General features: G+C 47.6%; 1 protein-coding gene across 36 annotated transcripts in view; it reads left to right on the forward strand.

The window, feature by feature from the left end:
* The window catches only part of Inpp4a (inositol polyphosphate-4-phosphatase type I A), a 118,328-nt gene that overhangs the window by 54,389 nt on the left and 36,973 nt on the right, over positions 1-26,966 (forward strand). For 17 of the 36 annotated variants that reach the window (XM_087567764.1, XM_087567769.1, XM_087567768.1 and 14 more), the window contains exons 2-13: positions 8,151-8,212; positions 9,015-9,222; positions 9,661-9,705; positions 18,086-18,204; positions 20,060-20,176; positions 20,436-20,515; positions 20,772-20,883; positions 21,723-21,813; positions 22,193-22,340; positions 24,033-24,163; positions 26,126-26,230; positions 26,702-26,810. In XM_087567764.1, the coding sequence (XP_087423890.1) occupies positions 9,117-9,222; positions 9,661-9,705; positions 18,086-18,204; positions 20,060-20,176; positions 20,436-20,515; positions 20,772-20,883; positions 21,723-21,813; positions 22,193-22,340; positions 24,033-24,163; positions 26,126-26,230; positions 26,702-26,810 (1,163 nt within the window). In that variant the 5' untranslated portion in view covers positions 8,151-8,212; positions 9,015-9,116. Of the gene's footprint in view, positions 1-8,150; positions 8,213-8,994; positions 9,223-9,660; positions 9,706-10,512; positions 10,674-18,085; positions 18,205-20,059; positions 20,177-20,435; positions 20,516-20,771; positions 20,884-21,722; positions 21,814-22,192; positions 22,341-24,032; positions 24,164-26,125; positions 26,231-26,701; positions 26,831-26,966 lie in introns of all 36 variants that reach the window. The other 19 variants (XM_087567765.1, XM_087567772.1, XM_087567776.1 and 16 more) reach the window with 5 other exon arrangements.

Consider the following 26,966-nt stretch of genomic DNA (forward strand, 5'->3'; position numbering starts at 1 on the left):
TATAGCAACTCAGAACGTTTTGCTTTGTTCCCCGACCATCATGATTTTTCTTTAAACACTAACAACAGCTACAAACAATAGGCTGATATGCAAGCTGTTTGGGATCCTCTGACTGACTCCAGCAGCTCGCTGTCTGGAGAACCAAACCTGAGTTGTGGAGTTACCTGCCTTTGTTTCGTTAAAGTCACCAGGAAGGAGACTCTTACTTAGCTGCTAAGAGTCATAATGAATTGAGGTGAGTCTCTCTAACCACCTTCCAACCCTGGCAAAGACTTGCCTAAACCTAAGCTCATGGTTGGTATGGGAACCATTTGATGCCAGCCCCACAGTCAGGCTCCAGCTGAGCCTGAGACCATGGAAAACCTCCCTTCCCTGGAGTGTGCTGAGAGAATCCATGCAGCCAGTGTCGGGGGCGAGCACTGCAGAGCTGAGGGTTGGGGATAGCTGCTTATGTCCTTGCTGAAGCTCATCCATGTTGAGTCTCCTTCCTGCAGTGTGGCGTTCTAGCTGTTAGCTAGTAGTGTTCTCTGAGTTAGGAACACAGTCTTACTACATATGACCCCCAAGGGAACTTCAAACTATGGGTAGTACCCACCCTTATATACCTCAGTTTTTCCTAGACACATATATTCATGGTAAAATTTAAACTTCATAATTCAGGCTAAGTAAGAAACAATAACCAATAGCAAGACATGGCAATTGCTGTTTGTATATACGGTTGCTGTATTAAGGAGGATAAGATTTATGGGAACACATGCTGTGGTACCATGCAGTGGGTCTCTCCATTGACATGGCTACTGAGTGCTAACAGGAAAGTAACATAGATGTTGAGGTGGCAGCAAGACGAAACAAAGACATGATTCACGCCATGAATAGGACAGTAAACCACTGAGATATTATCATGCTTGTCTCAGTGGCAGATAATTTCAAACTTAGGAGATATTTCTGAATTTATTGTTTTCAAACTATTGTTGGGCGTGTGCACCGGAAACCCCAAAAGATAAAGGGTCCCAGTGTAGTGGTGAGATGCCAAGAGTTTTAGTGCCTACCTTCATCATGACACCCCGTCATTAAACCCCCAGAGAGTGGGTGATATAAGGCGCATGGACAAGGCAAGGGGCATTACTGGAGTGTGCTACTGCCTAACGGGTGCCCCCTCTTGCATTGCTGCCCTAGGAGGCAGCTGTGACTTTGCCTCACCCGAGGGGAAGGAGGCGAGAAGTAGAACTTGGGATAGGGGAAACCCTGGTGTCTGGAGTCTGCCTTCCAGTGCCAGCTCTGGGCAGGGAGAGGTGGAAGCTGTTACCAAGACAGGCTCCTAGCTCTGAGTTTTGTTGAAAGAAGCAAAGGAAGGGGAGGCCTCCTGGTGGAGAATGGACTCACCTAGCTGGCTGTTGGTGTGCAGAGCACCCTACCCAGCCACAGGGACCGGGTAGGTTAACGCTTTAAAGTCTCTCTGCCTGTGACTCCTGGGACCCAGATTGAGAACATACTACCTTTATCATTGGCTGGCTGGCCCTCTCCGATGTCCTGGGTCACAGAGCAGCCACTGTCCTCTTCTCTTTGCTTCTTAGCTATCTGGCAACCTCCTGTCTCAACTGGTGTGTGAGAGTTCATAAAAATTAATATTGGCTGGTTTCCATTTTCGTGTTCAGAGCTGGAACGTTGTGTGCCATTGAAATTTTAGCAGTCAAAGTTCCAGGAAGCTTCAGTTAATTGTGTGAGTTTCGAGTGGCTGAGCTAACAAAAGTGAAAGAACAAGGCTTCAGTCATTGACGTTAGGAGCAAGAACAGCACTCACAGTGGCAGTGTGTCCATTATCTTCCCAGTGCTGGGAAATGTGTCGTGTGTGTGTGTGTGTGTGTGTGTGTGTGTGTGTGTGTGTGTGTGTGTGTGTGTGGTTAATGATGACTGGAGCTTAGTGGGTGGGAATGAATGTGTGAGAACTGTGCTGATTGGCTCCAGGAAGCAGCCTCCACAATCCCTGGTGCTGGCACTCAGAGAATGGCTGCTCTGTTTGGAAAGGAGCAGACTAGCCCTCATGGGTTCAGATGTTTGTCCAACAGCAAGCCTGGCCGTGAGTTTTTGTTCTGTGTTTCCATCTTGTGTGACATAGCTCCCCTCTCTGTTCATCTCTGCGTCCCCAAGGCATGTTCATAAGGGACCCTCACCTTCCCATTGCAGCAACTGCCAGTCCGTGGAAAAATAATATGAGGTGCAGAAGCAAAGTGTAGGTGTTTGAAAAAAAGTTGGTTGAATGTGAAGTTTTTTTTTTTTTTCTTTTTCTTTTTCTTTTTTTCGGAGCTGGGGACTGAACCCAGGGCCTTGCGTTTGCTAGGCAAGCGCTCTACCACTGAGCTAAATCCCCAACCCTGAATGTGAAGTTTAAGAGTTGCTTACAGCAGGGGAGCCTGAAGACTCTCCACCACCCCACACTTGGCCCTGGCATTCTGCCTGGCACCCATGTGGCTCAGCGAGGACTGTTGTTATTTTCATTCAGTGCTTGGGGCTCAGAGCCTTCACATTCTGGCAAGTGCTTGACTTCAAATGGTATTCTTTGCCCTTTGTTCCTTTTGGGTCTTGCTAAGTTGTCTAAACTGGCCACAAACTCATTCTCTAGGCCCAACTGGCCCCAAACTCTCCACCCCCCTGCTTCAGCCTGGGCACAGAGGGACAGAGGGGAGGGGTGCCATTGACTGAGGTGGGAACGCAGATGGGCTGGAGTGCAGAGAGTCAGCTGAAGCAGTCAAGACCAGTCGTACTCTGAGATAAAGGAATAGCCAGGCTTTTTAAGTATCCAAGACCAGGCAATTCATAAGTATTATTTCCTATGTTCTGAATGCCACAATCGGGGCGCCAGCGCTTGGTATCTGGTGAGGCCGTCTCATGCCCTCACATGGTGGAATATAGGAATGTGAAAGGTTAGGTACATTTAGCCTACTTGTAGGGAGGGCACCAATCCTACCTGTGAGGATGGAGTCTGTCTTCTAAGGGTCCACCTGGTAATACCATCCATTGACCACTGAGTTTCAATACATGAATTTTGGAAGGTTCATAAAGAGACTGATCTCTGAGAAGGGGATACATACACATGTGCATCTGGGTTCAAACACCATATTGTATCAGTTACCATATGCATTATGTCTGTAAGACGTGCTACTTAAATGGTGTTGAGCCATTACCATCATTATTTACCTATTGCTATTAGCAGGAAGTGGGAAGCAGGAGGTAAATAATTGAATGACTCCAGGAGAACATGCATGTGCACGTGTGTGTATCTGTGCATGTGTGTGTGCTTGCGTTTGGGTGAAGTTGTTTGTGCTATGGATGACAAGGGATATACACTGATTGCTCGTACTTTGTTTTTGCGGGTGCTTGATTTTCTAAAGCACCACCCTCCCTTGTTTTTTCAGCACTAACCATACTGAACTGCTTTGTAGAATGGCTGCACTGAGTCAGAACTTTACACCTTGTGATGTAGAAATCAGTCCTCTGAGTGAAACAGTGCCGTTTGCATGAGAGCCATGGTTCCTACTTTGAGTGTCCATCATCACAGTACAGTTGTTGGCTGTGGCCTTCACTGCATAGAAGGAGGGGTTGGTGCAGGTCAGGACCCACCTGAGATTCCAACCACTCCTCCTAGACATCTGAATGCAGTTCTGCCCTAATTTCATAGACGGTGGGGAAGATGAGATGGGGGTTCCTAGAGGCTGAGAGCCTCCCTCCATCTGTTGGCTCATGCTGGGTTAAGACTTTCTAGTGGAGCTGTTTTGGGGTCACCTATGCCCCTTCCAGCACTCTCTCACCAGGTTCTGTATACCCTGCGAGCTCATTGGCCCCACAGGGTGAGCTCTGACTGGGGCCTTCTAAGAAAGTGGGCAGATGTTTACAATTCTCCCACGGGAAGGACTTCCCCACTCCTCGCTATCTTTCTAATGCTGGACTCTTACCCAGACTGCTTTCAGGAGCTGAGAACTGGCGGGAAGACATTTTGTTCAAGAGTCAACATCCAGGCTGCAGGACCCTCGTCTCCTTTGGTTATTACTCATTGTAATTTGTGTTGCCTGCGAGTGGTGACATCGTGGTAATTTATGATTTTAGCTACCCTGGACTTGGGGTTTAAGGGAAAATTCCTTTTCCATCCTCTGTCGTAGGCTGGCCCTCAGGGACTGCTGGCTCGCTCTGACTCACATCTTCCATGTCACTGTCTCTCAAGTGCCCAGTGTGTGGAGACGGTGACATGGGGAAGGCTCAGTGCTGTTTGTAGACAGGTTCAGCATAGGGCTGTGCTGGGCAGAAGAGCCCCCACTTGTATTTGGGCCTTGTTCCCTTCAGATATCTTTCACTTCCTTGTGACTTTTGAGAGGATGCACCCCTCTATATAGTACTCCTGCCCCCATTTTATGAGCTTGTTTTTAGCAAAATGTCAGCCTTAAGATGGACCTGAACAGCTTTTGTGGCTCACCCTCCTCCTTCAGCTCCAGCCTCCAAGAGGCCACAGAGCCCCCTCTCAGCTTGGGACAACTTAGCTTCAGCAAGGACAAGGGAAGGAGAGCCTCTCCCAGGACTGTCTCTCAAGCTTGAGATGTCTTGCCATTTCCTCATTCCATTCCTTCCCCGTGAGGGTCCTGATGCTCCCTTATCTCTCTGCCTTTGTCGTCAGTGCCCCACACCTCCTTGGGCTCGGGGCGTTGGTGGTGCAGCACCTCTCTCTGGTGAACTTCGCTCTCCTGACACAGGGAGACAGGCTCCTCTGTGGAGGGGGAAGGAGGCAGGCTCATCAGATGCTGCTTTCTTCCAGCTTCGTAAGCCCCTCCCCCACATTCTTGCTCCTCCTTGATCAAAGTGACGTTTTTCTTTTTCCTAATGAACTCCAGTCTTCAAATAGAACTGGGAGCAAAATTTGGGACACTGGGAATTTAGGGCTCCTTAGTGAATTATCTTAAATTAATGAGGGAAACTAAGTTCAGCTTAACAAATTGCCTTGCGTTCTGGGACTTGATGATTTAAATTAGAGATTATAATTAAATGCCCCCCAAATAGAATGAGAAGTAACTGCTAAAATCTTTCGATCTAAATGTTCCTCTGACCTATGAACTAGTACAAAATTAGTATGTAAATACCCCCTTCTGTGAGTTTCAGCCTTTGGAAAACCCCCAATACATATGACACAAACCACCCTCCTTAGAGACAGGTGAGCAGGTGGAGTGGGCAGGAGGAGGACACAAGAAAGAGAGGGTGGCTGTCAGCCATGCTGGGGCAGGATGTCAGGGCTTAGATAGGGCTGTTTTTTGTCGCGTCTGCTGTCTTAAGGGAAGGGCTCCCTTGCGTCTTCACCATTATGCTTAGTTTAGAAAGGGAGTGAGGCAGGGTGTGGGATGCTGAGATAACACGGAAACCAGGATCGAGAGACAACAGCTCTTCCACACACTGAGTCATAGCCAGTGTTTAGTGCAGCCGTGGGACATGTGAAGATGGCAGTATGGAAGACAGGACAGTTCCCTGAGACTACACCAGTCCTTGCGGCCATCTCGCTGCAGCCTTCTTGCTGTGTCCTGTTTTTTTTTTTTTTTTAATTGTGACTAAAGAACAGGTGTTGAAAAGCTGATGAAGGGTTTGCTGGGCTGTCCCTGGAACCATCATTAAAAGCATCGAGGGGGCTGGGGATTTAGCTCAGTGGTAGAGCGCTTACCTAGGAAGCGTAAGGCCCTGGGTTCAGTCCCCAGCTCCGAAAAAAAGAACCAAAAAAAAAAAAAAAAAAAAGCATCGAGGATACTTCTTACTAAGGCATAACACCTACCTGTGTATGGCACAATGGCTTGTCACTCACAAGCTCACCCAGGGAACCTGCATCCCAGCTGAGGACAGAATGTCCTCAGCCCAGGTGCCACTCCCACCTTTGTAGTGGACACCCAGCCCTACATGATCTCTTTCTGACTTCACAGCACGGATTTTGAGCCCTGTGCCTGCCTGTACTTCATACCAGTCAACTGCCCCGGGTGTGGTTGCTTTCCCAGTAACTAATCTGTTTTGTTCTGTACATTTTACAGATGTTGAACTACTCTTAATGTCTGTCACTGCTCTAAAACATCTCCATGGTGTGTGTGTGTGTGTGTGTGTGTGTCTGTGTCTGTGTCTGTGTCTGTGTCTGTGTCTGTGTGTGTGTGTGTGTCTGTGTCTGTGTCTGTGTCTGTGTCTGTGTCTGTGTCTGTGTCTGTGTCTGTGTCTGTGTCTGTGTCTCTGTGTCTGTGTCTCTGTGTCTGTGTCTCTGTGTCTGTGCGTATCTGTGCACACATGCACGCTGGTGTATGTGTGTGAGAGAGTGTGTGTATGTGTGTGCGTGTGTGCATATCATATATAAATGTGCCTTTCTGTTTCCCATGTTGTGTCCCTAATTGTATCCCATGTTTCAGATGGGTCACATGTGCTACTTGGGAAGGGACTTACAGCTGCCCAGCATAGCTACACCATCTTTCTCTAGCCCAGCACAGCTGGTTCTAACCCTCCTACATCCTTGCCAGTTCTTGGCTCACTCTTCATCACTGTAGCTATTTAAGTGGTAGTTTCAAGCCTCATGGCTTCAGTTGATCTTGTGCATGACGTCTGGGTGTTTTAGAATGATTATAGCGGGGGTTGGGGATTTAGCTCAGTGGTAGAGCGCTTGCCTAGGAAGCGCAAGGCCCTGGGTTCGGTCCCCAGCTCCGAAAAAAAAGAATGATTATAGCGTCTCATTGGTGTTCCTGACTGTATTGTCACTGGGCACTGAGATTGATTCTAGTCTCCATTATTTACAATAAGCAGTTTTGGTGCATGATTCTTTTCCTGTTTGATTGCTTGCCATGGTATAGAAGGGCCCAGGTCTGCCAGCATTATATATTTTGGAAGAACAGATAGGTGGGTCAGGTGGAGTTAGTGTTACTTTGCTGGAGTTTGATGGGTTTATAAAATATTGTACACACTCCTGTTTCATGACTCCTTCCCTTGATGTTTGTATCACCCAGGAGCTTGGTCCACTCCTACTGCGTCTGTCACAGATTTCAGGAGTTGTCCTAGCTTTGTCCTGCTACTGTGACACATGCACTGACAAGAAGCAACTTAGGGAAGAAAGGGTTTCCTTGCCTTACAGTTCAAAAGTCATCACCCTGTAGGCTGGGGTGGGGATAGTCAAAGCAAGAGCTCAGGCAGTCTGCTGGCTGCATCACACCCACTGGCAAGAGCAGAGAGAAACACGTGCGTCCATGCTCAGGGACTGCTTTCTCAGCAGCTGGCTTCACTTGTAAGCAGCTCAGGACCCGCCAGTGGGAGGTGTGAGACATTACACTGCCCACAGTGGGCTGGGTCAGCTAGCCGGCAGGACTGCTTGCCACAGACCAACATGAGCTAGATAATTCCTCGGCTGAGACTCTTTGTGACATGACCAGCCACTGAGGTAGTCCGAGCTTTCTAAGTTTCAATATTTGCCTTGCAAATTCTTGGATAACAGCACTGAGTAACTTCTTCCTTTCAGCAGTTTCTAGAGTGGCTCCCCAACCAGTCTATGAGTCTGAGGCTCATAGGTCAGAAATCTTTGGCTGACCCAAGTGGGAAAGTTAGGAGCACAGCCTGCAGAAGGACATGATCAGTTCAAGGTCTGAGTGCACTGCCCTGCTGTGCTCTCCTGCTCACTCTCACCAAGTTGGTGGGCTGGGCCCCGAGTCTTGCCCTAACAGCTCATGGCTCCCTGGCCTGAGTGTTCCATTTTGCAGGGAGGAACCTGCTCAGCCTGTAGTGATGGCAGGCGGGGGCCCAGTGGAGCGCACTGAGCCCGCTCTCACTAACATGCATTTGGCTCTCACTGTGAGAGCAGTGCAGCCAGCCTCTCAGACAACCAAGAGCAGAGTCTCAGAGCCGCACTCCAGCCCTCCTGGGGTCTGTGCTGTGTGAGTGGGCAAGCCAGGACCCAGCTTCTCTCATTTTCTCCAAACCACATTTCCTGCTTGGATCTTGGGGCAGGCCCAGACTCCCTGGCAGATACCCCTTGGCGTGTAAGGGAATGCGCATCTTCCTCTCTCAATCTTCGGAGTGAGAAGTTAGAGGAGTAACTGTTGACTGTCATGCTCTGGGGAACTTGATATTGGTGAGCTCATCAGGTTGTTCTTTTCTGTCTCTAGATGATGGATCTGTTTGTCCTTCCGTGACGCAATGCCATGTAGTCCAACGGCAAGCATGTATGGTAAGTCACTTGTCAAACAGACTTGAGCGGTAGCCCGGGTCTAAAGGTGTGAGCAGGAGGTGGTGTGTTTGGGTCTATGGGCACTTCTGAGAGGGTTCTCTTAACAAGGCTCTGTTAGCCATCCTAACTTGTGAAGGATGTTCCCTTCTGTGGTACACGGGGTCGGATAAACCTGAAAGTCCCTTCTTGCTGTTGAACCTGAAGCAAAGTGGGAGGTCTGCACTAAGCTGGGCCAGCATCATTCACACTCAGCTGCGGGGCTTTCTGTCACAGCTCCTTCCATCCCCAGCATGCTGCTCCCTGGTGGTTAAGGGTAGATTGTCACCTGACACTGTGGAGAAAGCTTGAGACTAAAACACAACGGAACTTGGTAGCTGAAGGGAGTAAAAATCAGGCTGAGGCTTCAAGCTTTGTCTGTTGCTCTGGACAGCAGAGATCTTCACAGAGTCTCTGTCCTTCTAGCAGAGGTTGTGCTGTGGGATTGATGGAAGATTCTGTGAGACTTGCCAATAGAAGAGAGCTCGAGAGCAGTAAGAAACGCATGAATGCATCACTCTATGACTACAGTTAGGCTGTCTTGTTTTGCAGCCTGTTTTGGTAGAAGCGCATCCTCGGGTACATCGTGTAGAGGGCGGGGAAGAGGAAGATAGGAGAAGGTGTCAGACATCCTAGCCAGATTCCACCTGTCACGAGACACTGCTCTTAGCATCTCGACAGGGTTAGGTCCTGCTCTCTTTCCACAGGAACCGTCTCTCCATCATCAGCCTCTAGACTCTCACTAGTGTTTGCTCCCATGTCTCAGGGATACTGCCATTGTAGGGATCCAGGGCCTGGAGACGGCTCTGCTTTGGGGAATCAGGTGAGGTGACCAAGGAACAAGAAGCATACCCTCACCAATGACATCATGACAGCAAGAGAGCACAGCCCTCGCCATGGTGCCAGGGCCCGTGCGATGCAGCGGGCTTCCACCATTGACGTGACAGCCGACATGGTGGGCCTCTCTCTGGCAGGTGAGTCTCCCCCACTATGCTAGGCATCTGGTCATGAACATGAAGCATGCAGGCCCCCTGCTGTAACAGTGTTGGAAGGGCCAGGAGAGAGCAACCAAGCCTTTGAGAGGTGTCCTGGCGTGGACCCTTCTGGTTGAACTAGGACTCAGGATAGCTAGTGCTCCTAGAACTGGGGACTGGTCTGGTGAAACTGAAGATCATGTTTTTCTAGCTCTGGTGGGTATCTGGGCCTGCCTTCCAGTAGGCAGGATGGAAAGAGGTCTGAGGGGTTTATAAACCATCTACTGTGATATTTTGGGGTGGCCTATAGGAGTTAGTGTTTCTTGTTTCTTTCTTTTTTTTCTTTTTCTTTTCTTTTTTTTTTGGTACAAAAATACAATCTAAATTCTGTGAAGGATTTATTTTGGGTGACTTTTTCTGTCATCTCTCTTCTACCAGGAAACATCCAAGACCCAGATGAGCCCATTTTAGAGTTCAGCTTAGGTAGGTACTTCTGTCTTGATTGTTACTGCTAGTCTGTCTTTAAGAGCCAGCTGTCACCACCACTGCCGCTTCTGAGGAGAAGTAGCGTCTCAGAGGCTGCTTCTAATAACCGATGGAGACCAGAGCTGTGTTTGGGGGTGGGCTGGGGCGGGGGGCTATCTTGAATAAAGCTGCAGTGCCATTCTTTATGGAGGCAAATGCCCATGTTAACAATGGAGTGTTTGGAAGGCTGTGGTGCTGTGTCCATATGCAGAGCAGGCTAAGTGAGCTCCACACAGGTGCTTTGTGGCTGGCCACACCCTCACATCTGCTCAAGTTACTTGTCTCTTTGGAGGGAGGAGAAGTGTCACTGGGCAGGGGGCATACACCTGGCAGAAGGAAGATGAGGGCAAAGGAGGGAAGAACCAGTTAGACTCAGGTTCTTTTACCTCTAGGGATGGTGGGGGAAGTGCTCCATCTCAGCACTGGGAATGGCTATATTCATATAGGAACTTATAAAGCCCATCGAGTGGTACACTTAAAATGGGTGTGTGCGTAAGAAATTTATATCTCAAAAGTGACTTTAAAAAACCAAAGAAGTGAAAGACCAGCAGCCCTCACGGCACATCCATAGCATGAAGCAGGGGAACCTGGATGAAACAGGTGTCGCAGGAGTAGAAGAAAGTACCAAAGAAATTGTGACTTCCACCTCTAAGAAGGAAGGGTGCACCCACCCAGTGCGTCCCTAACAGCACTGCTTACAAGAAGCAGCTGGAGAACAAAGGGCAGCCTCGAAGTTTACCTAACAGATGAAATTTACAAATTCAGGAGAGCCTGGAAGACATCCAGGAAACTGTCTTGGCAAGCAACATAGGAAACGGGAGAGAGCTGGACAGTCCCGGATGCCATCATTTAAGAGAGGAGATGGAAAAATGAACACAAAGAGGAAGTTTAAAAATAATACAAGAAATCCTGTAGACCTGAAGAATGTGAGTCCGTTTAAAAATACCTCTCAAGGCGTCGTGTTTTCCATCACATCTGGCAAGTGCCTGGCCACCATTTTCTCAAGTGCATCCCCACTCCTTCCAGAATTCTGATTAAAACTGGCTTGGTGACGTTGATGAACTCTGGGGACTCTGTCAAACTGCCCCCCTTCTTTTTCTTTCTGTCTGTTCTTCAGACTAAATAATCTTAGCCGGCATCTCCCAAGTGTGCCAACTCTTCCTTTGTCTGTCTAGAGTTGAGCCTCTCAATGATTTTTTTCAGTTCCGTTATTGTACTTTTGAATATTCTCCACATGGCTAGGTTTATGATTTCAGTTCCTTTACAGGTAATTTCTATTTAACAAGACATTCTCCTCATACTTTACCTAGTTTCTTAGTAAGTCAGACATCAGTGTCCCCTCAGGGACAGGTACTGTTGACTTTTTTAGGTTTTAAATTGATCTATGTGTGAACAGGATTTTCTTGTGTGTTTTGTTTTTTCATGTTTTATAAATTATGGTTAAAGATGACATATTTTGAAGAATGTGATGTTGTGACTTTGGAAATCACATTCTCCCTTTCTCTGTTTTTTTTTTTTTTTTTGTTTTGTTTTGTTTTTTTGTGCTGCCATTCTTGTTAGTGCTGTTGCCAATGGCTGAGGAACAGCATCTGTCATGTGGGGCTCCTGAGGGTACCTGCTGGCCACTTGGTAGTCAAGTTAAGTTGAATATCCATAAATCCCCAATATATCCGTGTGTGTGTGTGTGTGTGTGTGTGTGTGTGTGTATGTGTGTGTATGTATGTATGTATGTATATATATGGTATATGTGTGTGTATATGTGTATGGTATGTGTGTCTCTGTGTAGGTATGTGGTGTGTGTGTATGTAATGTGTCTGTATGTATATGGTGTGTGTATGTATGTATGTGGTGTGTGTGTAGGTATGTGGTGTGTGTGTAGGTATGTGGGGTGTGTGTGTAGGTATGTGGGGTGTGTGTAGGTATGTGGGGTGTGTGTAGGTATGTGGTGTGTGTGTGTAGGTATGTGGTGTGTGTGTGTAGGTATGTGGTGTGTGTGTGTAGGTATGTGGTGTGTGTGTGTAGGTATGTGGTGTGTGTGTGTAGGTATGTGGGGTGTGTGTGTAGGTATGTGGGGTGTGTGTGTAGGTATGTGGGGTGTGTGTGTAGGTATGTGGGGTGTGTGTGTAGGTATGTGGGGTGTGTGTGTAGGTATGTGGGGTGTGTGTGTGTAGGTATGTGGGGTGTGTGTGTGTAGGTATGTGGGGTGTGTGTGTGTAGGTATGTGGGGTGTGTGTGTGTAGGTATGTGGGGTGTGTGTGTGTAGGTATGTGGGGTGTGTGTGTGTAGGTATGTGGGGTGTGTGTGTGTAGGTATGTGGGGTGTGTGTGTAGGTATGTGGGGTGTGTGTGTAGGTATGTGGGGTGTGTGTGTAGGTATGTGGGGTGTGTGTGTAGGTATGTGGGGTGTGTGTGTAATGTGTATGTATGTATATATATGGTGTGTGTGTAATATGGGTATGTGGTGTGTGTGTGTGTCTCTGTGTAGGTATGTGGTGTGTGTGTCTGTATGTGGTGTGTGTATGTAATGTGTGTGTCTGTATGTGGTGTGTGTATGTAATGTGTGTGTCTGTATGTGGTGTGTGTATGTAATGTGTGTGTAGGTATGTGGTGTGTGTGTATGTATTGGTGTGTGTAGGTATGTGGTGTGTGTGTATGTATTGGTGTGTGTAGGTATGTGGTGTGTGTGTATGTGTTGGTGTGTGTAGGTATGTGGTGTGTGTGTATGTGTTGGTGTGTGTATGTAATGTGTGTGTCTGTATGTGGTGTGTGTATGTAATGTGTGTGTCTGTATGTGGTGTGTGTATGTATTGGTGTGTGTGTAGGTATGTGGTGTGTGTGTATGTATTGGTGTGTGTGTAGGTATGTGGTGTGTATGTATTGGTGTGTGTGTAGGTATGTGGGGTGTGTGTGTATGTATTTGGTATGTTGTGTAGGTATGTGGGGTGTGTGTGTATGTATTTGGTATGTTGTGTAGGTATGTGGGGTGTGTGTGTATGTATTTGGTATGTTGTGTAGGTATGTGGGGTGTGTGTGTATGTATTTGGTATGTTGTGTAGGTATGTGGGGTGTGTGTGTATGTATGTATGTGTGTAATGTGTATGTATGTATATATATATGGTGTATGTGTGTGTATATGTGTTGGTGTGTGTGTCTCTGTGTAGGTATGTGGTGTGTGTGTATGTATATGGTGTGTGTGTATGTAATGTGTATATATGTATATGGTGTGTGTATGTATCTATGTGGTGTGTGTATGTATTGGTGTGTGTGTGTAGGTATGGTGTGTGTATATGTATGTGGTATGTTGTGTAGGTATGTGGGGTGTGTGTGTGTGTGTGTGTGTTGGAGACAGTATCACTTTATAGCCCTGACTGGCCTAAACTCAGAGATCTCCTGCTAGGCTGCATAGAGAAATTTTAAAAGCTCAAGAACTAGAGACCTTTGGTGTGATGTTTGCTGAGTGTCTGTGTGCATGCTGGCCCAGGTCTTTAGGGTTCACTTCCTGCTTATGCTGAACACCAGAGGTAAGTAGTCTGAGGCAATCACTCATTGCCTCCTCAGTTCTTCTCTGAGCACACACACATCCTCAGACATATGTTAATGCTTGTGCTGGCTTCCTTTAGTGTGAGAGCTTTGAAAGGCCCTGGTATTGCTATTAGCGCCCTGCTCTTACTTCAAGCGCTCCTTTTCTGTTGAGCTTTATGTCAGCTTGTTTGTCTCACATGTCAGCCCCGCCTCTGCCGGCTGCGGTATCGTAAGAAAACACTATTGACTGGGTTGTGCTGCCATAGTTGTCCTGGTAAGCGTGTAGTCAGGGCTTCATATATTTTAGCAAGTGTGTGTGAGTGTGTATGTGTGTAAGTATGTGTAAGTGTATGAGTGCGTGCGTGTATGTGTGTGTGCTTGTGTGTGTTTCTCCGGATGCCAGAAAATGGTGCCAGATCCCTTAGATTCTGACCTTTGAGAGCAGCCAGTCATGGGTGCTTGAATCTGAATTCTTGTAGCCATGTTAGAGCAGGGAGCACTCTAACTGCTGATCTGTCTCTCCAACCCCATCTTGATGACTCTAAGATCTCCATTTTATTCCCCATGTTCTGCAGTGCTATATGATAAAACTTACTAAATGTCCTTTTCAGTCAGAGCTGAGGTAAACTCTGAAGAAAGCCACACCTGGAGTCATCCTAATGAGACTGTTGAAAGTCAGGGACAGAATGTAGAAAGAAATAACAAACTGTGAGCTTTACATTTTTTTTTCTTTTTTCTTTTTTTTGGAGCTGGGGACCGAACCCAGGGCCTTGCGCTTGCTCGGCAAGCACTCTACCACTGAGCTAAATCCCCAACCCCTTACATAGCCACATTCATAAGGTAACTATCATTACTTGACCATTTTCTGAAGAGAAGAGTGTGTGTGTGCGTGCATGAGTGTGGGTACCTTACTTATAGGGCTTGACTTCTCTTTTCTTTCTTTCTTAATTTATTGGCCAAAGCCAGAGTTTACTCAGTAGAAACAGGTTTTATTGTTGTTGTTGTTGTTGTTACTACTTTACTGCTTGCCCTCCCTTCCTTCCTTCCTTCCTTCCTTCCTTCCTTCCTTCCTTCCTTTCCACTTTTCCCCTGAGAATGTCAGTCAGAAGCAATCAGGCTTGAAGCTCAGTGGTAGATCATCTGCCAGTACATGTGGAGAAGCCTTGATCCTTAGCAAGACGACTATGGCAGCACAACCCAATCAACAGCATTCCTTCCCTCTCCCTTCCTCCCTCCCTCCCTCCCTCCCTCCCTCCTTTCCTCCCTCCCTCCCTCCCTCCTTTCCTCCCTCCCTCCCTCCCTCCCTTCCTTCCTTCCTTCCTTCCTTCCTTCCTTCCTTCCTTCCTGATTATTTATTTACATGTCAAATGTTGTGATGTGTTGAGAGTCTCCCCTCCGCTTTGCCTCTGAAAGAGTACTCTGTCCACTTACTCCTGCCTCACCCCTGTAGCATCCCCCTTCACTGGGGCAACAACCCTCCACAGGACCCAGGGCCTCCCTTCCTATTGATGCCAGATAAGGAAGTCCTCTGCTACATATGTAGCAGGAGCCATGGACCCACCCATGTGTATTCTTTGGTTGGTGGTTTAGTCCCTGGGAGCTCTGGGTGGTTCATTTAGTTGATACTGTTGTTCTTCCTATAGGGTTGCAACTGCCTTCAGCTCCTTCGATCCTTTCCTAACTCTTCCATTGGGGTCCCTGTGCTCAGTCCATTGTTTGGCTGCCAGCATTAGCATCTGTATTCGTCAGGCTCTGGCAGAGCCTCTCAGGGAACAGCCATACTAGGCTCCTGTCAGCAAGCACTTCTTGGCATCAGCAATAATGTCTGGGTTTGGTGGCTGCATATGGAATGGATCCCCCATCAGGCTCAGGCTCTAAGACCAACAATTGATAAACGGGACCTCATGAAACTGGAAAGCTTCTGTAAGGCCAAGGACACTGTCATTAGGACAAATCGGCATCCTACAGATTGGGAAAAGACCTTTACTAACCCTATATCTGATAGATGTCTGATATCCAAAATATATAAAGAACTCAAGAAACTAACCTCCAAAAAAAAAAAAAAAAACAAAAAAACAAAAACCCAAATAACCCAATTAAAAAATGAATACAAAGCTAAACTAAGAATTCTCAACTGAAGAATATCAAATGGCTGAGAAGCACTTGAAGAAATGTTCAACATCCTTAGTCATCAGGGAAATGCAAATCAAAACAACCTGAGATTCCACCTCACACCAGTCAGAATGGCTAAGATCAAAAACTCAGGTGACAGCAGATGCAGTCAAGGATGTGGAGAAAGGGGAACACTCCTCCATTGCTGGTAGGATTGCAAGCTGGTACAGCCATTGTGGAAATCTATTTGGTGGTTCCTCAAAATACTGGAAATAGTTCAATAGCACCTTCTTACAATACCACAACTGTTGGAGGCAGGACTGACATGTGAGGCAAACAAGATGCTGACAGAAAAGCTTAACAGAAGGAACCTGAAGGAAAAGCAGGGCGGTAATGCCAGGACCAGGCCCTCTCAAAGCTCTGACTTATTCATGGAAGTCAGTGCATGTAGAGTTGGCATAGGAAACAAATGAGCACTAGAGGATTGGAACGTAGAATAACTCAAGCTAAAAGCCTATGGATTTTTAGGAAAGCCAGATTGACAAAATTGAGGAGAAATTGGTGATTCTAAGAGTAGGCCAAAATGAAACGTCCAAAATGAAGATGGAGAGATGAAGCAATAGAAGAGTGAGAGTATTAAAAACCATGGCAGTGGGGGGCATGGCAGACACACCTTTAGTCCTAGCACTTAGGAGGGAGAGGCAGGCCAGGCTCTGAGTTCAAGGCCTTCTTAGTCTCCGAAGTCAGTTCCAGCCAGCCAGGGCTATCAAGTAAGACCCTGTCTCAAAAACAAGCTAACGATCCCATAAAATCTACAGTAAGAATGTTTAGTTTATTTGGATTTTTTTAAAAAAAAAAAAAAGGAGGCGTAGAGAGATGGCTCAGTGGTTAGGATCACTGACTGCTCTTCCAGAGGTCCTGAGTTCAATTCCTAGCAACCACATGGTGGCTCACAACCATCTGTAATGGGATCCGAAGCCCTCTTCTGGTGTGTCACTATACTGTCAGCTATAGTGTACTTATAATAAATAAATCTTTAAAAAAAGAGAGAAAGGCTCAGTATTTATAGTTGAGTATTTCTCCCAATCTAATAAAGTAAAACTGAAGATACATTATTCTAAGCACATCATAGTAGAGCTATTGAAAGCCAATTTTGGAGAAATTATAGGAGCTACACTCAAGCATGTGCATGCATGCGCGCGCGCGCGCACACACACACACACACACACACACACACACAAAAACAATAATTAGCCTTGACTATCATTTTTATAGCAGGAAAAAATAGAAACCCTGAGACAATATATTTAGAGGTCTTAGAGAAAATAACTACCTAGAGAAAATACCCTTCAATCATTCAGGCGCTGTAAGATATTTTTAAGCCGTACAAACTGAAGGGATACGTCAGCCCCTACCTAGCCTTGCATTCTCAACAGTGCTGCGGGGTGCTCCTCAGGGGCAGGCAGAGAGAGATTCACACTAGAGAGGATGGAGACTGTGCAGTCAGGAGGACCGTGCGATAGCTGCGTGAACAGTAGTGCTAACAGGGTATGTGCATGCATGTGTGAGAGGGAGAGGTGACTGGTAGGGCACAATGAATGCAGTCACTGTATGATTAAGCTAAAAAGAGGTGTTGGGCTTGGGCAATGTGTCCGTTACTTTTCTATGGCTGTGGTAAATACCATGACCAAAGCGTCTTACAGACAAAGGAAGGGCGTAGGCGTCTGCGATGGTGGGGAGGCATGGCAGCAAGCAGCAGCGATCTCAACTGGAGCATAAGCTAAGAGCTCACACTGTGGACCTCAAGCACAGCAGAAAGAGCAGCTCAAAGTAGGGAGAAGCCTTGAACATCAAAGCCCACTCCTCGTGATGGACTTCCTCCAATGAGGCTACAGTTCCTAAGCCTCTGCAGACAGTGTCACCAGCCTGGAACCAGATGTTTGGATGCCTGAGACTATGGAGGGGGGGTACTTCAGGGAACAATGATCATGAGGCGTTAATTTACTTAATGTTGCTTGGAGCAAGCAAGGCATTCCTCTTTTCTAATCTGTAGTGTGTAGCTCCTCCTCCCTATTTTCTGCCTTTTGAATTCTTTCAGGGTTTCCCCCATTTCCTTCTGTCCTTCTTACTATCTTCTTTCATCCTGTTCTCTGCATGTATCTTTCCTATTGTGACTGTGAGAATGCAGTTTGGCCTTAGAGTTGATGCCCTATGTTTGATGATGACAGAAACACAGATAGTATGATAGCTGCCACTTTAATTGTCGTAAGTGTACATGGTGGCCTTAGATGCATTTGCACTGCTGTACTGTCATCCCTACCATCTAACCCCAGGGCTTAAGTACTGAAGATTTAGTGCCCTTATTTTTCAAAGATATTTTATTTTATGTGTATCTATAAGTACCTACATGTATTGTATTATATTGTATTATATTATATTATATTGTATTATATTATATTATATTGTATTGTATTATATGTCACTATGCTGTTACACGCTGAATCAGAAGACCACGCTATCTACTGGTGATGGAAGAGGGAAGAGAATGAGAAAACAGGTTTTTAAAACCTTCTGTCTTACTGACGGTGTGACCATGACATCTCTAGATGTATTATTTTAAGCTTTCTTTTGGGTTTGTGTAGAGGAATGTGCTAACTAGAACTCTATCCAAAAGGATTCCTTTTTTTCCTGTCTTGATTTTATAGCTTGCAGTGAGCTTCACACTCCATCGCTAGATCGAAAACCAAATAGTTTTGTGGCTGTGAGTGTCACCACCCCTCCACAGGCATTCTGGACGAAGCACGCGCAGACGGAGATCATCGAGGTAGGTGCTGCTGGGCCCTCTCTGCCTGGGAGGCCTCCTGCTCACGGTAATCTGTGGCCCCAGCGGAAGGGACGTTCAGTTCCTGTGCAGCTATGGCTTCTCTTCCATTTCAGCTCACTTACCCATTTTGCCAACAGTCCTGGGGTGGCCCTTCATCTGCCACACCGGCCTGAGCTTTGATGGACTATTGGTTAAGGAGGAACCTATGTGATTGGTTGACTTAAAAGAGGGGAGACCTGGCTCTCCCTTGTCACTCCCAGTTGCTGCTGTGATTAGAGAATTCTGCTCATTCACCAGTGTTTGGAACATGTTTACTGTTAGTTTTTTGCATTTTTTTGTGTTCTGTATTGTGTGCTTTTAAAAATAATTTACATAGCTTTACCTAGGGAAGTTTACAAAATCTTTTAGATAGCCAAACACTTTATATGAGTTATAGCACAGATCATAGGAATGTCTGATATGTGACTCCACAGAGTTTTATTTGTAATATGAATAATTACCAAATTGAGCTTCATTTTAATTGTTTTATGTTTCTGTGCTTTTAATATGAACTCATTGATACATAATTTTATATCAACTTTTCCATTTTGGAAGCTAGCCCCTTCTAAGTGAGGTTGCCTATGGTATAAGCACTTGTTGAGCATTGGCCTCAGGCCAAGCACTGTGTTGAGTGTTGGTACACAGTCCTTGCCTTCGAGTTTCCCAGGGAGGAAGGGGCTGAAACATACCTGATCACTTCATGTATTAGAAAGCATGGGAACCAGTAGGGTAGCAGGGTGAGGACACAGGAACAGTATCCCTTTAAGCAGACTTCCTAGGCAGGACTTGACTGCAAGTCCAGGTGAGGTCCTGGTTCTGCATGTCTTTCAGGTAATGCCTGTGCTTCCAGTTTAGGACTGAACGTAGTATGTGGGGCCGGGTGATATAGCAGAGCATCATGGGATTTAAGAAATAACTATATCTGCTTAGTGTGCGTGAGAAACTGACTTTGTAGGCTGAGCAGGGTGCTTGTGATAGAGCACAGTAGCCAGCTTTGCAGGACTTCTGTAAGGAGGTCTCCTGCCTCTGACAGGTGTCTGGGGGAAGGACGCAGGATGACTGTAGCAGAAGAAAGGAGTGGGGACAACAGGTGTGTGGGAAGAGATGCCGGAGGCAGACTTTGTAGGAAGGGTTTGAGCTCTCCCTCCCGGTCAGCAGATGCTCAGCAGACAAGGGGGCACCAAAGTTGAATCCCAGACCTTTAGCCTGCTTTAACAGATTCCCATGGCAGGAGGAAGGAAGATGGGGGAAGGCTCACAGACCCCCTAGGAGGGGCTACCTAGCAGGCACTGAGAGGCCAGACCTAGAGCTGCTGAGAGAGTGCAGTGGAGCTCTGGGGCAGAGCTGCCAGCAAACAGGCACCTGTGATCCAGAAACTAGACCCGGTCCTAACGAGGACAGCTCTCGAAAGGTCAGTTTTAATTATTCCAGACACAGGATGCTAGGATAATTACTGAGCCCGTCCATTCCTCTTTTGTCTGCCTTTGCACACACTGAGAGGAACTCCCCTAAGTAACAGTCTAAGAACACAGCACATCGGAAAATACTGCGAGAATGCCATGCATGTTGAGCCTACGCTCATTTCAGGAGCGAGCCCTCTGCACAGCTTCTGCAGGGCCTGCTGCTCTCTGGTCAGGTCGGTGATGATCCTGCCAGGATTTCTTTCCCTCTTTGGAGAGCAGGGTTCTTTGTTCTTGCCTGGTGCTGCCATTTGTGTTTGTGCTGAGCAGATCAGTAAAAAAAGAATGTTGATTTCCTCGTTCTGAAAATGTGTAGGACAGTGAAAACGAAGCCCAGCTCTTGTGTTCTGTTCTAGGGAACCAACAACCCTATCTTTCTGAGCAGCATTGCCTTCTTTCAAGACTCTCTCATCAATCAGATGACCCAGATCAAGCTGTCAGTGTACGACGTCAAAGACAGATCTCAGGGAACAGTTAAGTGATGTGCATTCGCCTACAGTCTCCCTTCACTTCGAGTTGGGTAACAGTTCAAGCAGGTCGAGTTCACTACTGGCTTATGAATTAGCCTGTGTGGAGACACACTTGGCCCTGGGAATTCTCTTCTGACCATTGCTATGGGTTCATGGGTTAAGCAATGGTGGGAAGGTATTATAGGAATCACTGACTTCCCGGGCTCTGGTACGTGGGTCAGAGGGACGCCAAGTGTCCTACTGATCCCCCGTCTCCCCCCAGATGTACTTGCTGGGCTCTGGAACATTCGTGGTCAAAGACCTGCTCCAGGACAGGCATCACCGATTGCATCTGACACTGAGGTTGGTGCTGGCTCCATTCCTTTCAAAGGGTCTAAAGGTTTGCCCCTCCATGTTCCCAGGGACTGTCTAGGGGAGGCAGTGGTGCCTGCCAAGGGCAGGTAAGATGGACGACTCAGTGTGTCAGAAGGCCTGTCAGATGCTACTACCTTCCTTGATGCTCCCAGGACCCTGGTGACCCAGGGTGACTGAGCTTTGCCTTGAGAGGAAAAGCAGCTGAGGTAATCCAGAGCTTGTCACGGCCTGACGCTTGTTGCAGGTCTGCAGAGAGTGACCGAGTCGGTAACATAACTGTGATCGGCTGGCAGATGGAGGAGAAGTCAGACCAGCAGCCCCCTGTGACCCGGTCTCTGGACACTGTCAATGGCAGGGTGAGTGGGGGCCTCTCTCTTCTCCCTCAGAGACATAGGATCATTGATTCTCTTCACACGGATATGTCTTTGCAAGGGGCAGGACTGCTGCTTGACACTGCCTTCCATTGGGACCCTCGGATACCCTGAGGAATGGGAGGGCTCCTGCTCTGACACACAAAGCATCGCTGACTTGCTCTGGTCTCTGCTCCCTGAGCCACACTGGGCCCTTCTGTGACCCAGGGTTGAGAGCAGAGTATCTTTGCTAGAGTGTATGTGGGGCAGAGCGGGAAGGTGTGAGCGAAGAGGTGATGGAAACCTAGGCCTTCTATCACATCCTGGCAGTGACTGACTTTCCTGGTCACCTTCACACTCCTCCCAACCAGGACCCCCTCCCTGTCTCCTGTCTCCTCATGGCCCACACAGTCTCTCACCCAGACAGTTACCACACAAGAATGCCAGTTTAAGAACCAGTGCTGTCGAAGACGCATTATAAAATGATACCTCATTTTGCCCAAAGTATACTCAGAGCACTTGCACTGAGGATATTCTTGTATTCTTGATGGCTTCTGCCCTTCTGTTTCATTTTGTGTTCCACAACCCTGATACTCAAGGTGCAGTGACTCAAAAGAAAAGTGTCTGTGCAGTAGGACATTGATTGTGTGTGTGTGTGTGTGTGTGTGTGTGTGTGTGTGTGTGTGTGTGTGTGCGTGCGCGTGCGCGTGCTGGGCAGCGTGGGCACTGTTGACCAATTCTTCGAGTTCAGCTTCCAGGTCTTGTGTAACACACAGGTCCACGTCTGTGGCCTGGCTTCAGTCTCCACACCCAGCGTTCTTGTCCTTTTCCCTAACTCTTATCAGATGGTTTTGCCCGTTGACGAGAGCTTGACCGAGGCCTTGGGAATCCGATCCAAATATGCTTCTTTGCGAAAAGACAGCTTACTGAAAGCGGGTAAGCAGGTTCCTCTCAGTGACTGGCCACCCTTTACTCCTGCCTACTTTGACTGGCACACATATGTCCCAGTTGGCACCTCTCTGCCGCTGTTCATCAGTATGGCATTTTCTGCAGTGTGCAGAGTCACTGTTTGCCCTGGCTCTGGTGCTGGCTCTGCTCCTTGCTGTTGATTGACTATCCTCTGACAGCGAGGCGTGCCGGACAGCTGCCTGGTGGGGCTGGCTTTATGTGGCTCTTGGGTTTGTTGTTGCTCTTCGCTTGCTTATCCGTTCTCTTGGGAAAGCAGCTGTAGAGTCACTGAGGGCCCGAGGAGGAGCCGTGCAGGTGGGTCCGCAGCCATTTCACCCACAGCCTGTCTCCTTCATTCCCACCTCAGTGTTTGGTGGTGCCATCTGCCGCATGTACCGCTTCCCAACCACCGATGGCAACCACCTACGGATCCTGGAGCAGATGGCAGAGAGCGTCCTCTCGCTGCACGTGCCTCGGCAGTTTGTGAAGCTCCTGCTGGAAGAAGATGCAGCCAGGTGAGCCGAGTGGGCAGGATGGACCCCATGAGCACACACACGCCTTCCACAGGCGGAGTGCGGACCTGGGCTCTCCCCTTGCTGGCCCTGTGCCCCAACCATCCGAAGCCTCACTGTGCTCCTCGGTCTCGCAATTTGGCGGGCAAGAAGCCCCAGAGGCTTGGCTAACATCAGCACATCCCTCCTTCTCTCTCTTCTTCTCTTCCATCCTGTTTGGGCTCAGAGGATGACCCTTCAGGGTCCTCCCCTCCCACAGAGCTAAGCTTTCATCCTGAGGCCTATTTTCTCAGTTCCAAGTAAGGGTCAGACGATTTTCTGTCTGTCAGACACACAACTGAGCCACCACAACTGACAGCTGTGACCACCACAGCTTCTTCTAAATCGGCATTGGTGATTAACACCATGCATCCAGAAACACAGGGCCCTAGTGTCTTAGTCAGGGCTTCTATTCCTGCACAAACATCAGGACCAAGAAGCAAGTTGGGGAGGAAAGGGTTTATTCAGCTTACACTTCCACATCGCTGTTCATCACCAAAGGAAGTCAGGACTGGAACTCAAGCAGGTCAGGAAGCAGGAGCTGATGCGGAGGCCATGGAGGGATGTTACTTACTGGCTTGCTTCCCCTGGCTTGCTCAGCTTGCTTTCTTATAGAACCCAGGACCAACAGCCCAGGGACGGCACCACCCACAATGGGCTGGGCCCTCCCCCCTTGATCACTAATTAAGAAAATGCCTTACAGCTGGGTCTCATGGAGGCATTTCCTCAAGGGAGGCTCCTTTCTCTTCAATAATTCCAGCTTGTGTCAACACAAAACCAGCCAGCACACCTAATGTGGATGTTTTCAGTTTTCACCCTGAAAAATTCAGAATTTGAGAAAAATAGCAAGAATACAGTGAGGACCACATACCACTCATCTAAATTTACAAACTATTGTTTTGCTGTTTTATCGGTTTATGTACATATTTGTTTCGTAATTTTAACTTAAGAGCCACTGTCTTTATTTGCACATGTTTATACTGTAATCAGCACCTACAATTTTCAAGTTTAATTCTTAGTGTACAGGGCTGGGGCATATGTGCATGTGTCATGTAGGAGGTCAGAGGTCAGCCTCGTGGACTCCGTTCTCTCTCACTACGAGGCTCCTGGGATCTAACTCAGCCACTTTTAAACCCTGAGCTGTCTCCCCACTCTCTTGCTGTGAGCTTTGGTGTGCTTTCTGTGTGCTGCTGCTTCAAAGAGCCCCTTCATCGGGCAGGTCCTTTAGAGCCAGTTAAGGTGTTGACAACAACTGTATGTGCAGGGCTGACACCCAGTGTGGGCAGCAAGGATGCTCAGATGGGAGATGGGCCCCCCTCCCAGAAGTGTGAGACTGTCGCTGTGTTCTTGACCCAAAAAGGGAGTTGTCGGAATGAGGGTGGGGAGGTGAGTGGTGTCTCCCATCTCCTGTCCTTCTGGTCTGGAGTAATGCATCATCCTGCAGAGAACTGGAACTGAGCGACATTTTCAAGGTCACCAGACAGAGCCCCTCATCAGCTGCTCCCCCGCCCCACCCCACAACATTCGTTGGCTCCTGTAGTTGCTCTGTGTGCTCAGTGATCTCTCACATCATCCTGTGAGGATGGATGGCAGTGGTCCCAATTGCAGGGAGGTGAACCAGCCAGCCCTGCAACCTGATGTGTGTTTTATTTGCAGAGTCTGTGAGTTGGAAGAGTTGGGGGAGCTGTCCCCTTGCTGGGAGAGCCTCCGGCGCCAGATTGTCACCCAGTATCAGACTATCATCCTCACCTACCAGGAGAACCTGACTGACCTCCATCAGTACAAAGGTGGGTGTGGCCCTGTCTTCCCAGGTACCTGCATCTCCCACACTGCTAACCAGGCACTGAAGACCTGGGGTGCTCAGACTTTCGGATCATCTTGAGTGGGTTTTAAAATAGATTCTCAGGTAGGTGTGAATTCTTTCAACTCTGCGGTTTTCAGATCTTAGTTGAAATGATAAATCAGTGAATTGCAAGAAGTCTTTCTCTGGTATTTTCTCCTAAAACAACCCGGGAATTGAGGTTGACGTCCCAGGTTTCCTTGGCCTTGTTGTTCTTCATTTTCGCCTCATACCCCTGAAAAACAAAAGATAGGGACTGTTTGCCTGAAGCAAAGCAGTTTCCCAGCTTAAATAGTCGATGGCATTTTTAGTGAGTGGGTAAGTTGTCAGAGTGCAGTTCGCTCTTTTAAACTCAAAGGAGAAAGTGAAGTTCGGACACTTGAACTTTTCCTCCTCTTTACTTGCTTCTCCTTTTCCCCAGGCTGGAGTCTGGGGGTCAAGCCCAGACTTAGTGCATGCTAGGAGAGCGCCCTTCTTGGTCAAACCTCTTTTTAACTTCTTTTTAACCCATTTTCTATTCCAAGTGGGATGATTATTTTTTATTTCTTAGTTTAGTCTTTTAAAGTACTCTTTTTTTCTTATGATTTATTTCATAAAGATTTATTTTTGAGACTATAATATAATTACATTTCTGTCTTCCCTTCCATCCTTTCTTTTTGTTTTTTGTTGTTTGTTTTTATTTTTTGCTTTATTTATGTATATGAGTGCTTGGTCTTTCTATATGTCTGCACACCAGAGGAGGGCATCGGATCCCATTACAGATGGTTGTGAGCCACCACGTGGTTGCTGGGAATTGAACTCAGGATCTCTGGAAGAGCAGTCAGTGCTCTTAACCGCTGAGTCATCTCTCCAGCCCCACTCCTTTCTTTCAAAGTAGTCTTTATCTTTGGTTTCTTTCCTTCTATATACTGCTTTGTCACTTTAGGGAAAATCATGACCCCTCACCGTGATTTTCACATACAATATGGGAACTTGTTTTTAAACTTAGCAAGGTGGTAGTGTGTGGGACTGGTCCAAGCTTGAGAAGTCTAGTGCATCACTTAGAAAGATGCCAGCATTTGCCTGAGGGGTTGAGGCACCGGCACATGCTAGATAAATGCTCCTGAAAAAGTGTGCAACTCATGCAAACTTGAGTTTTCTAGGATAGAGCTTTTCAAATGTCAGAAGCATCCTTATTCTGAGACTCTCAGTTAAACACTGGCCTTGGCTATATTCCTTACAGTGTCCAAGACAGGCACCCTGCAGGTCTGAGAGTCACAGTGTGTCTTCTATACTCCTGTAGGCAGAGCACAGTGGCAGTCTACCCGAGAGCCATCGCTCTCCTCTTGTCACTTTCACCTTAGTTAGCTCTAGATTCTGATTCTAGAAATAAGACTGTGGCTGCTGGTTATGCTGTCAACCTCTCTAGGCCCCTGTGTGAGGGAACTTACTGAAACGGGTTGGAGAGGGCAAGCAGTGCCATGGAGCCTGACCCAAGGTGAGGTACAGGTCTGCTCTTCATTTCAGATTGAGGTGTGCTGTCACAGGAAGGCAGTTTCGAGGCTCTGAGGTGATGGCCGTCTGTAGACTTGGCAGGCAGTCTCTGGCATGGACCACTGCTTTCTGTCATGGTGGCACCACACCACCTATGGTCACATCTGTATAGCATGTCTTTCTGAGCTGAGCTGTAGGAGGAATGGCCTCCTCACTACTCTAGCCTTCTAAGAGCTGATTATCTCTGGCTCTGCTCACCAGAGAGCATTCAGAGCCAGTCCCCTGCCTGCAAGCTGTCCTCCCACCTACTGTCTTGAATGGCCACTCAGAATAGTCCAGGCCTCAGTTGAGATGCACCTGCTTCCGTGCTGCTCCAGGCGATTTCTGCTTGTGTACGGTGCGTGTTGATGGTCTGTTTTCTTGTTTTACTGCTTAGGTCCTTCGTTTAAAGCAAGCAGCTTGAAAGCAGATAAAAAGTTAGAATTCGTTCCCACAAACCTGCACATACAGAGGATGCGAGTTCAGGACGACGGCGGCTCAGGTACCTGCCCTTCTCACCCGTTGCTGGGTGCTGCTCTGCTTCCTTCTTTCTGTGTACTTGGTCCTTGAATTGCCCTTTATATGGCCCATTTTTCCTATATTCTGGGCAGCAAGAGACACCCCCCCTACCCCCTACCTCTCTCTCCCTCATTCTTCCAACGCCCAAGGACAAAGTCCAAACCCCTTCCTCTTGGCTCTTCAGCTTCCTTTTGTTTTCACAGCAGAAAGTTGCTGGTCAGTGACCCTTTCCCAAGAGAAGAGGAAGTGAGCACTTAGTCCAGGCGGTGGCGTTGCCTTTTGGCTTTCTTACTGAATAGTTAGTGTTGGGTCCAGCAAGCCCTCTTTTGGCCTCTGGATGTTGGATTAGGGAGCCACATGGGCTGCAGGTCCCACAATGCTATGCGGGTTGCCATAACTAGCTTATCTGTCAGCCTGACCCCAGAGTAATGGAAGAAAGCTTTCTGTCGCTCAGATCAGAACTACGACGTCGTCACTATTGGAGCCCCAGCAGCACACTGCCAAGGTTTTAAGTCAGGAGGTCTTCGAAAAAAGCTGCACAAGTTTGAAGAGGCCAAGAAGCAGTAAGTGAAGGAGGGTCTTTGTGATCCTTGTACAGTTGTGTCTGACGTCTGTGAGTTAAAACGAGAATCAAAACAGAGCTGCAAAAGCATCCAGCCATCTGATCTGCTTCTGCGTGGCTGGAGGAGCTGCCTCAGGGACCCTGTGCTGCTCTGTGT

Source organism: Rattus norvegicus, chromosome 9, assembly GCF_021556685.1.
Source record: "Rattus norvegicus strain SHRSP/BbbUtx chromosome 9, alternate assembly SHRSP_T2T, whole genome shotgun sequence".
NCBI classification, from domain to species: domain Eukaryota; kingdom Metazoa; phylum Chordata; class Mammalia; order Rodentia; family Muridae; genus Rattus; species Rattus norvegicus.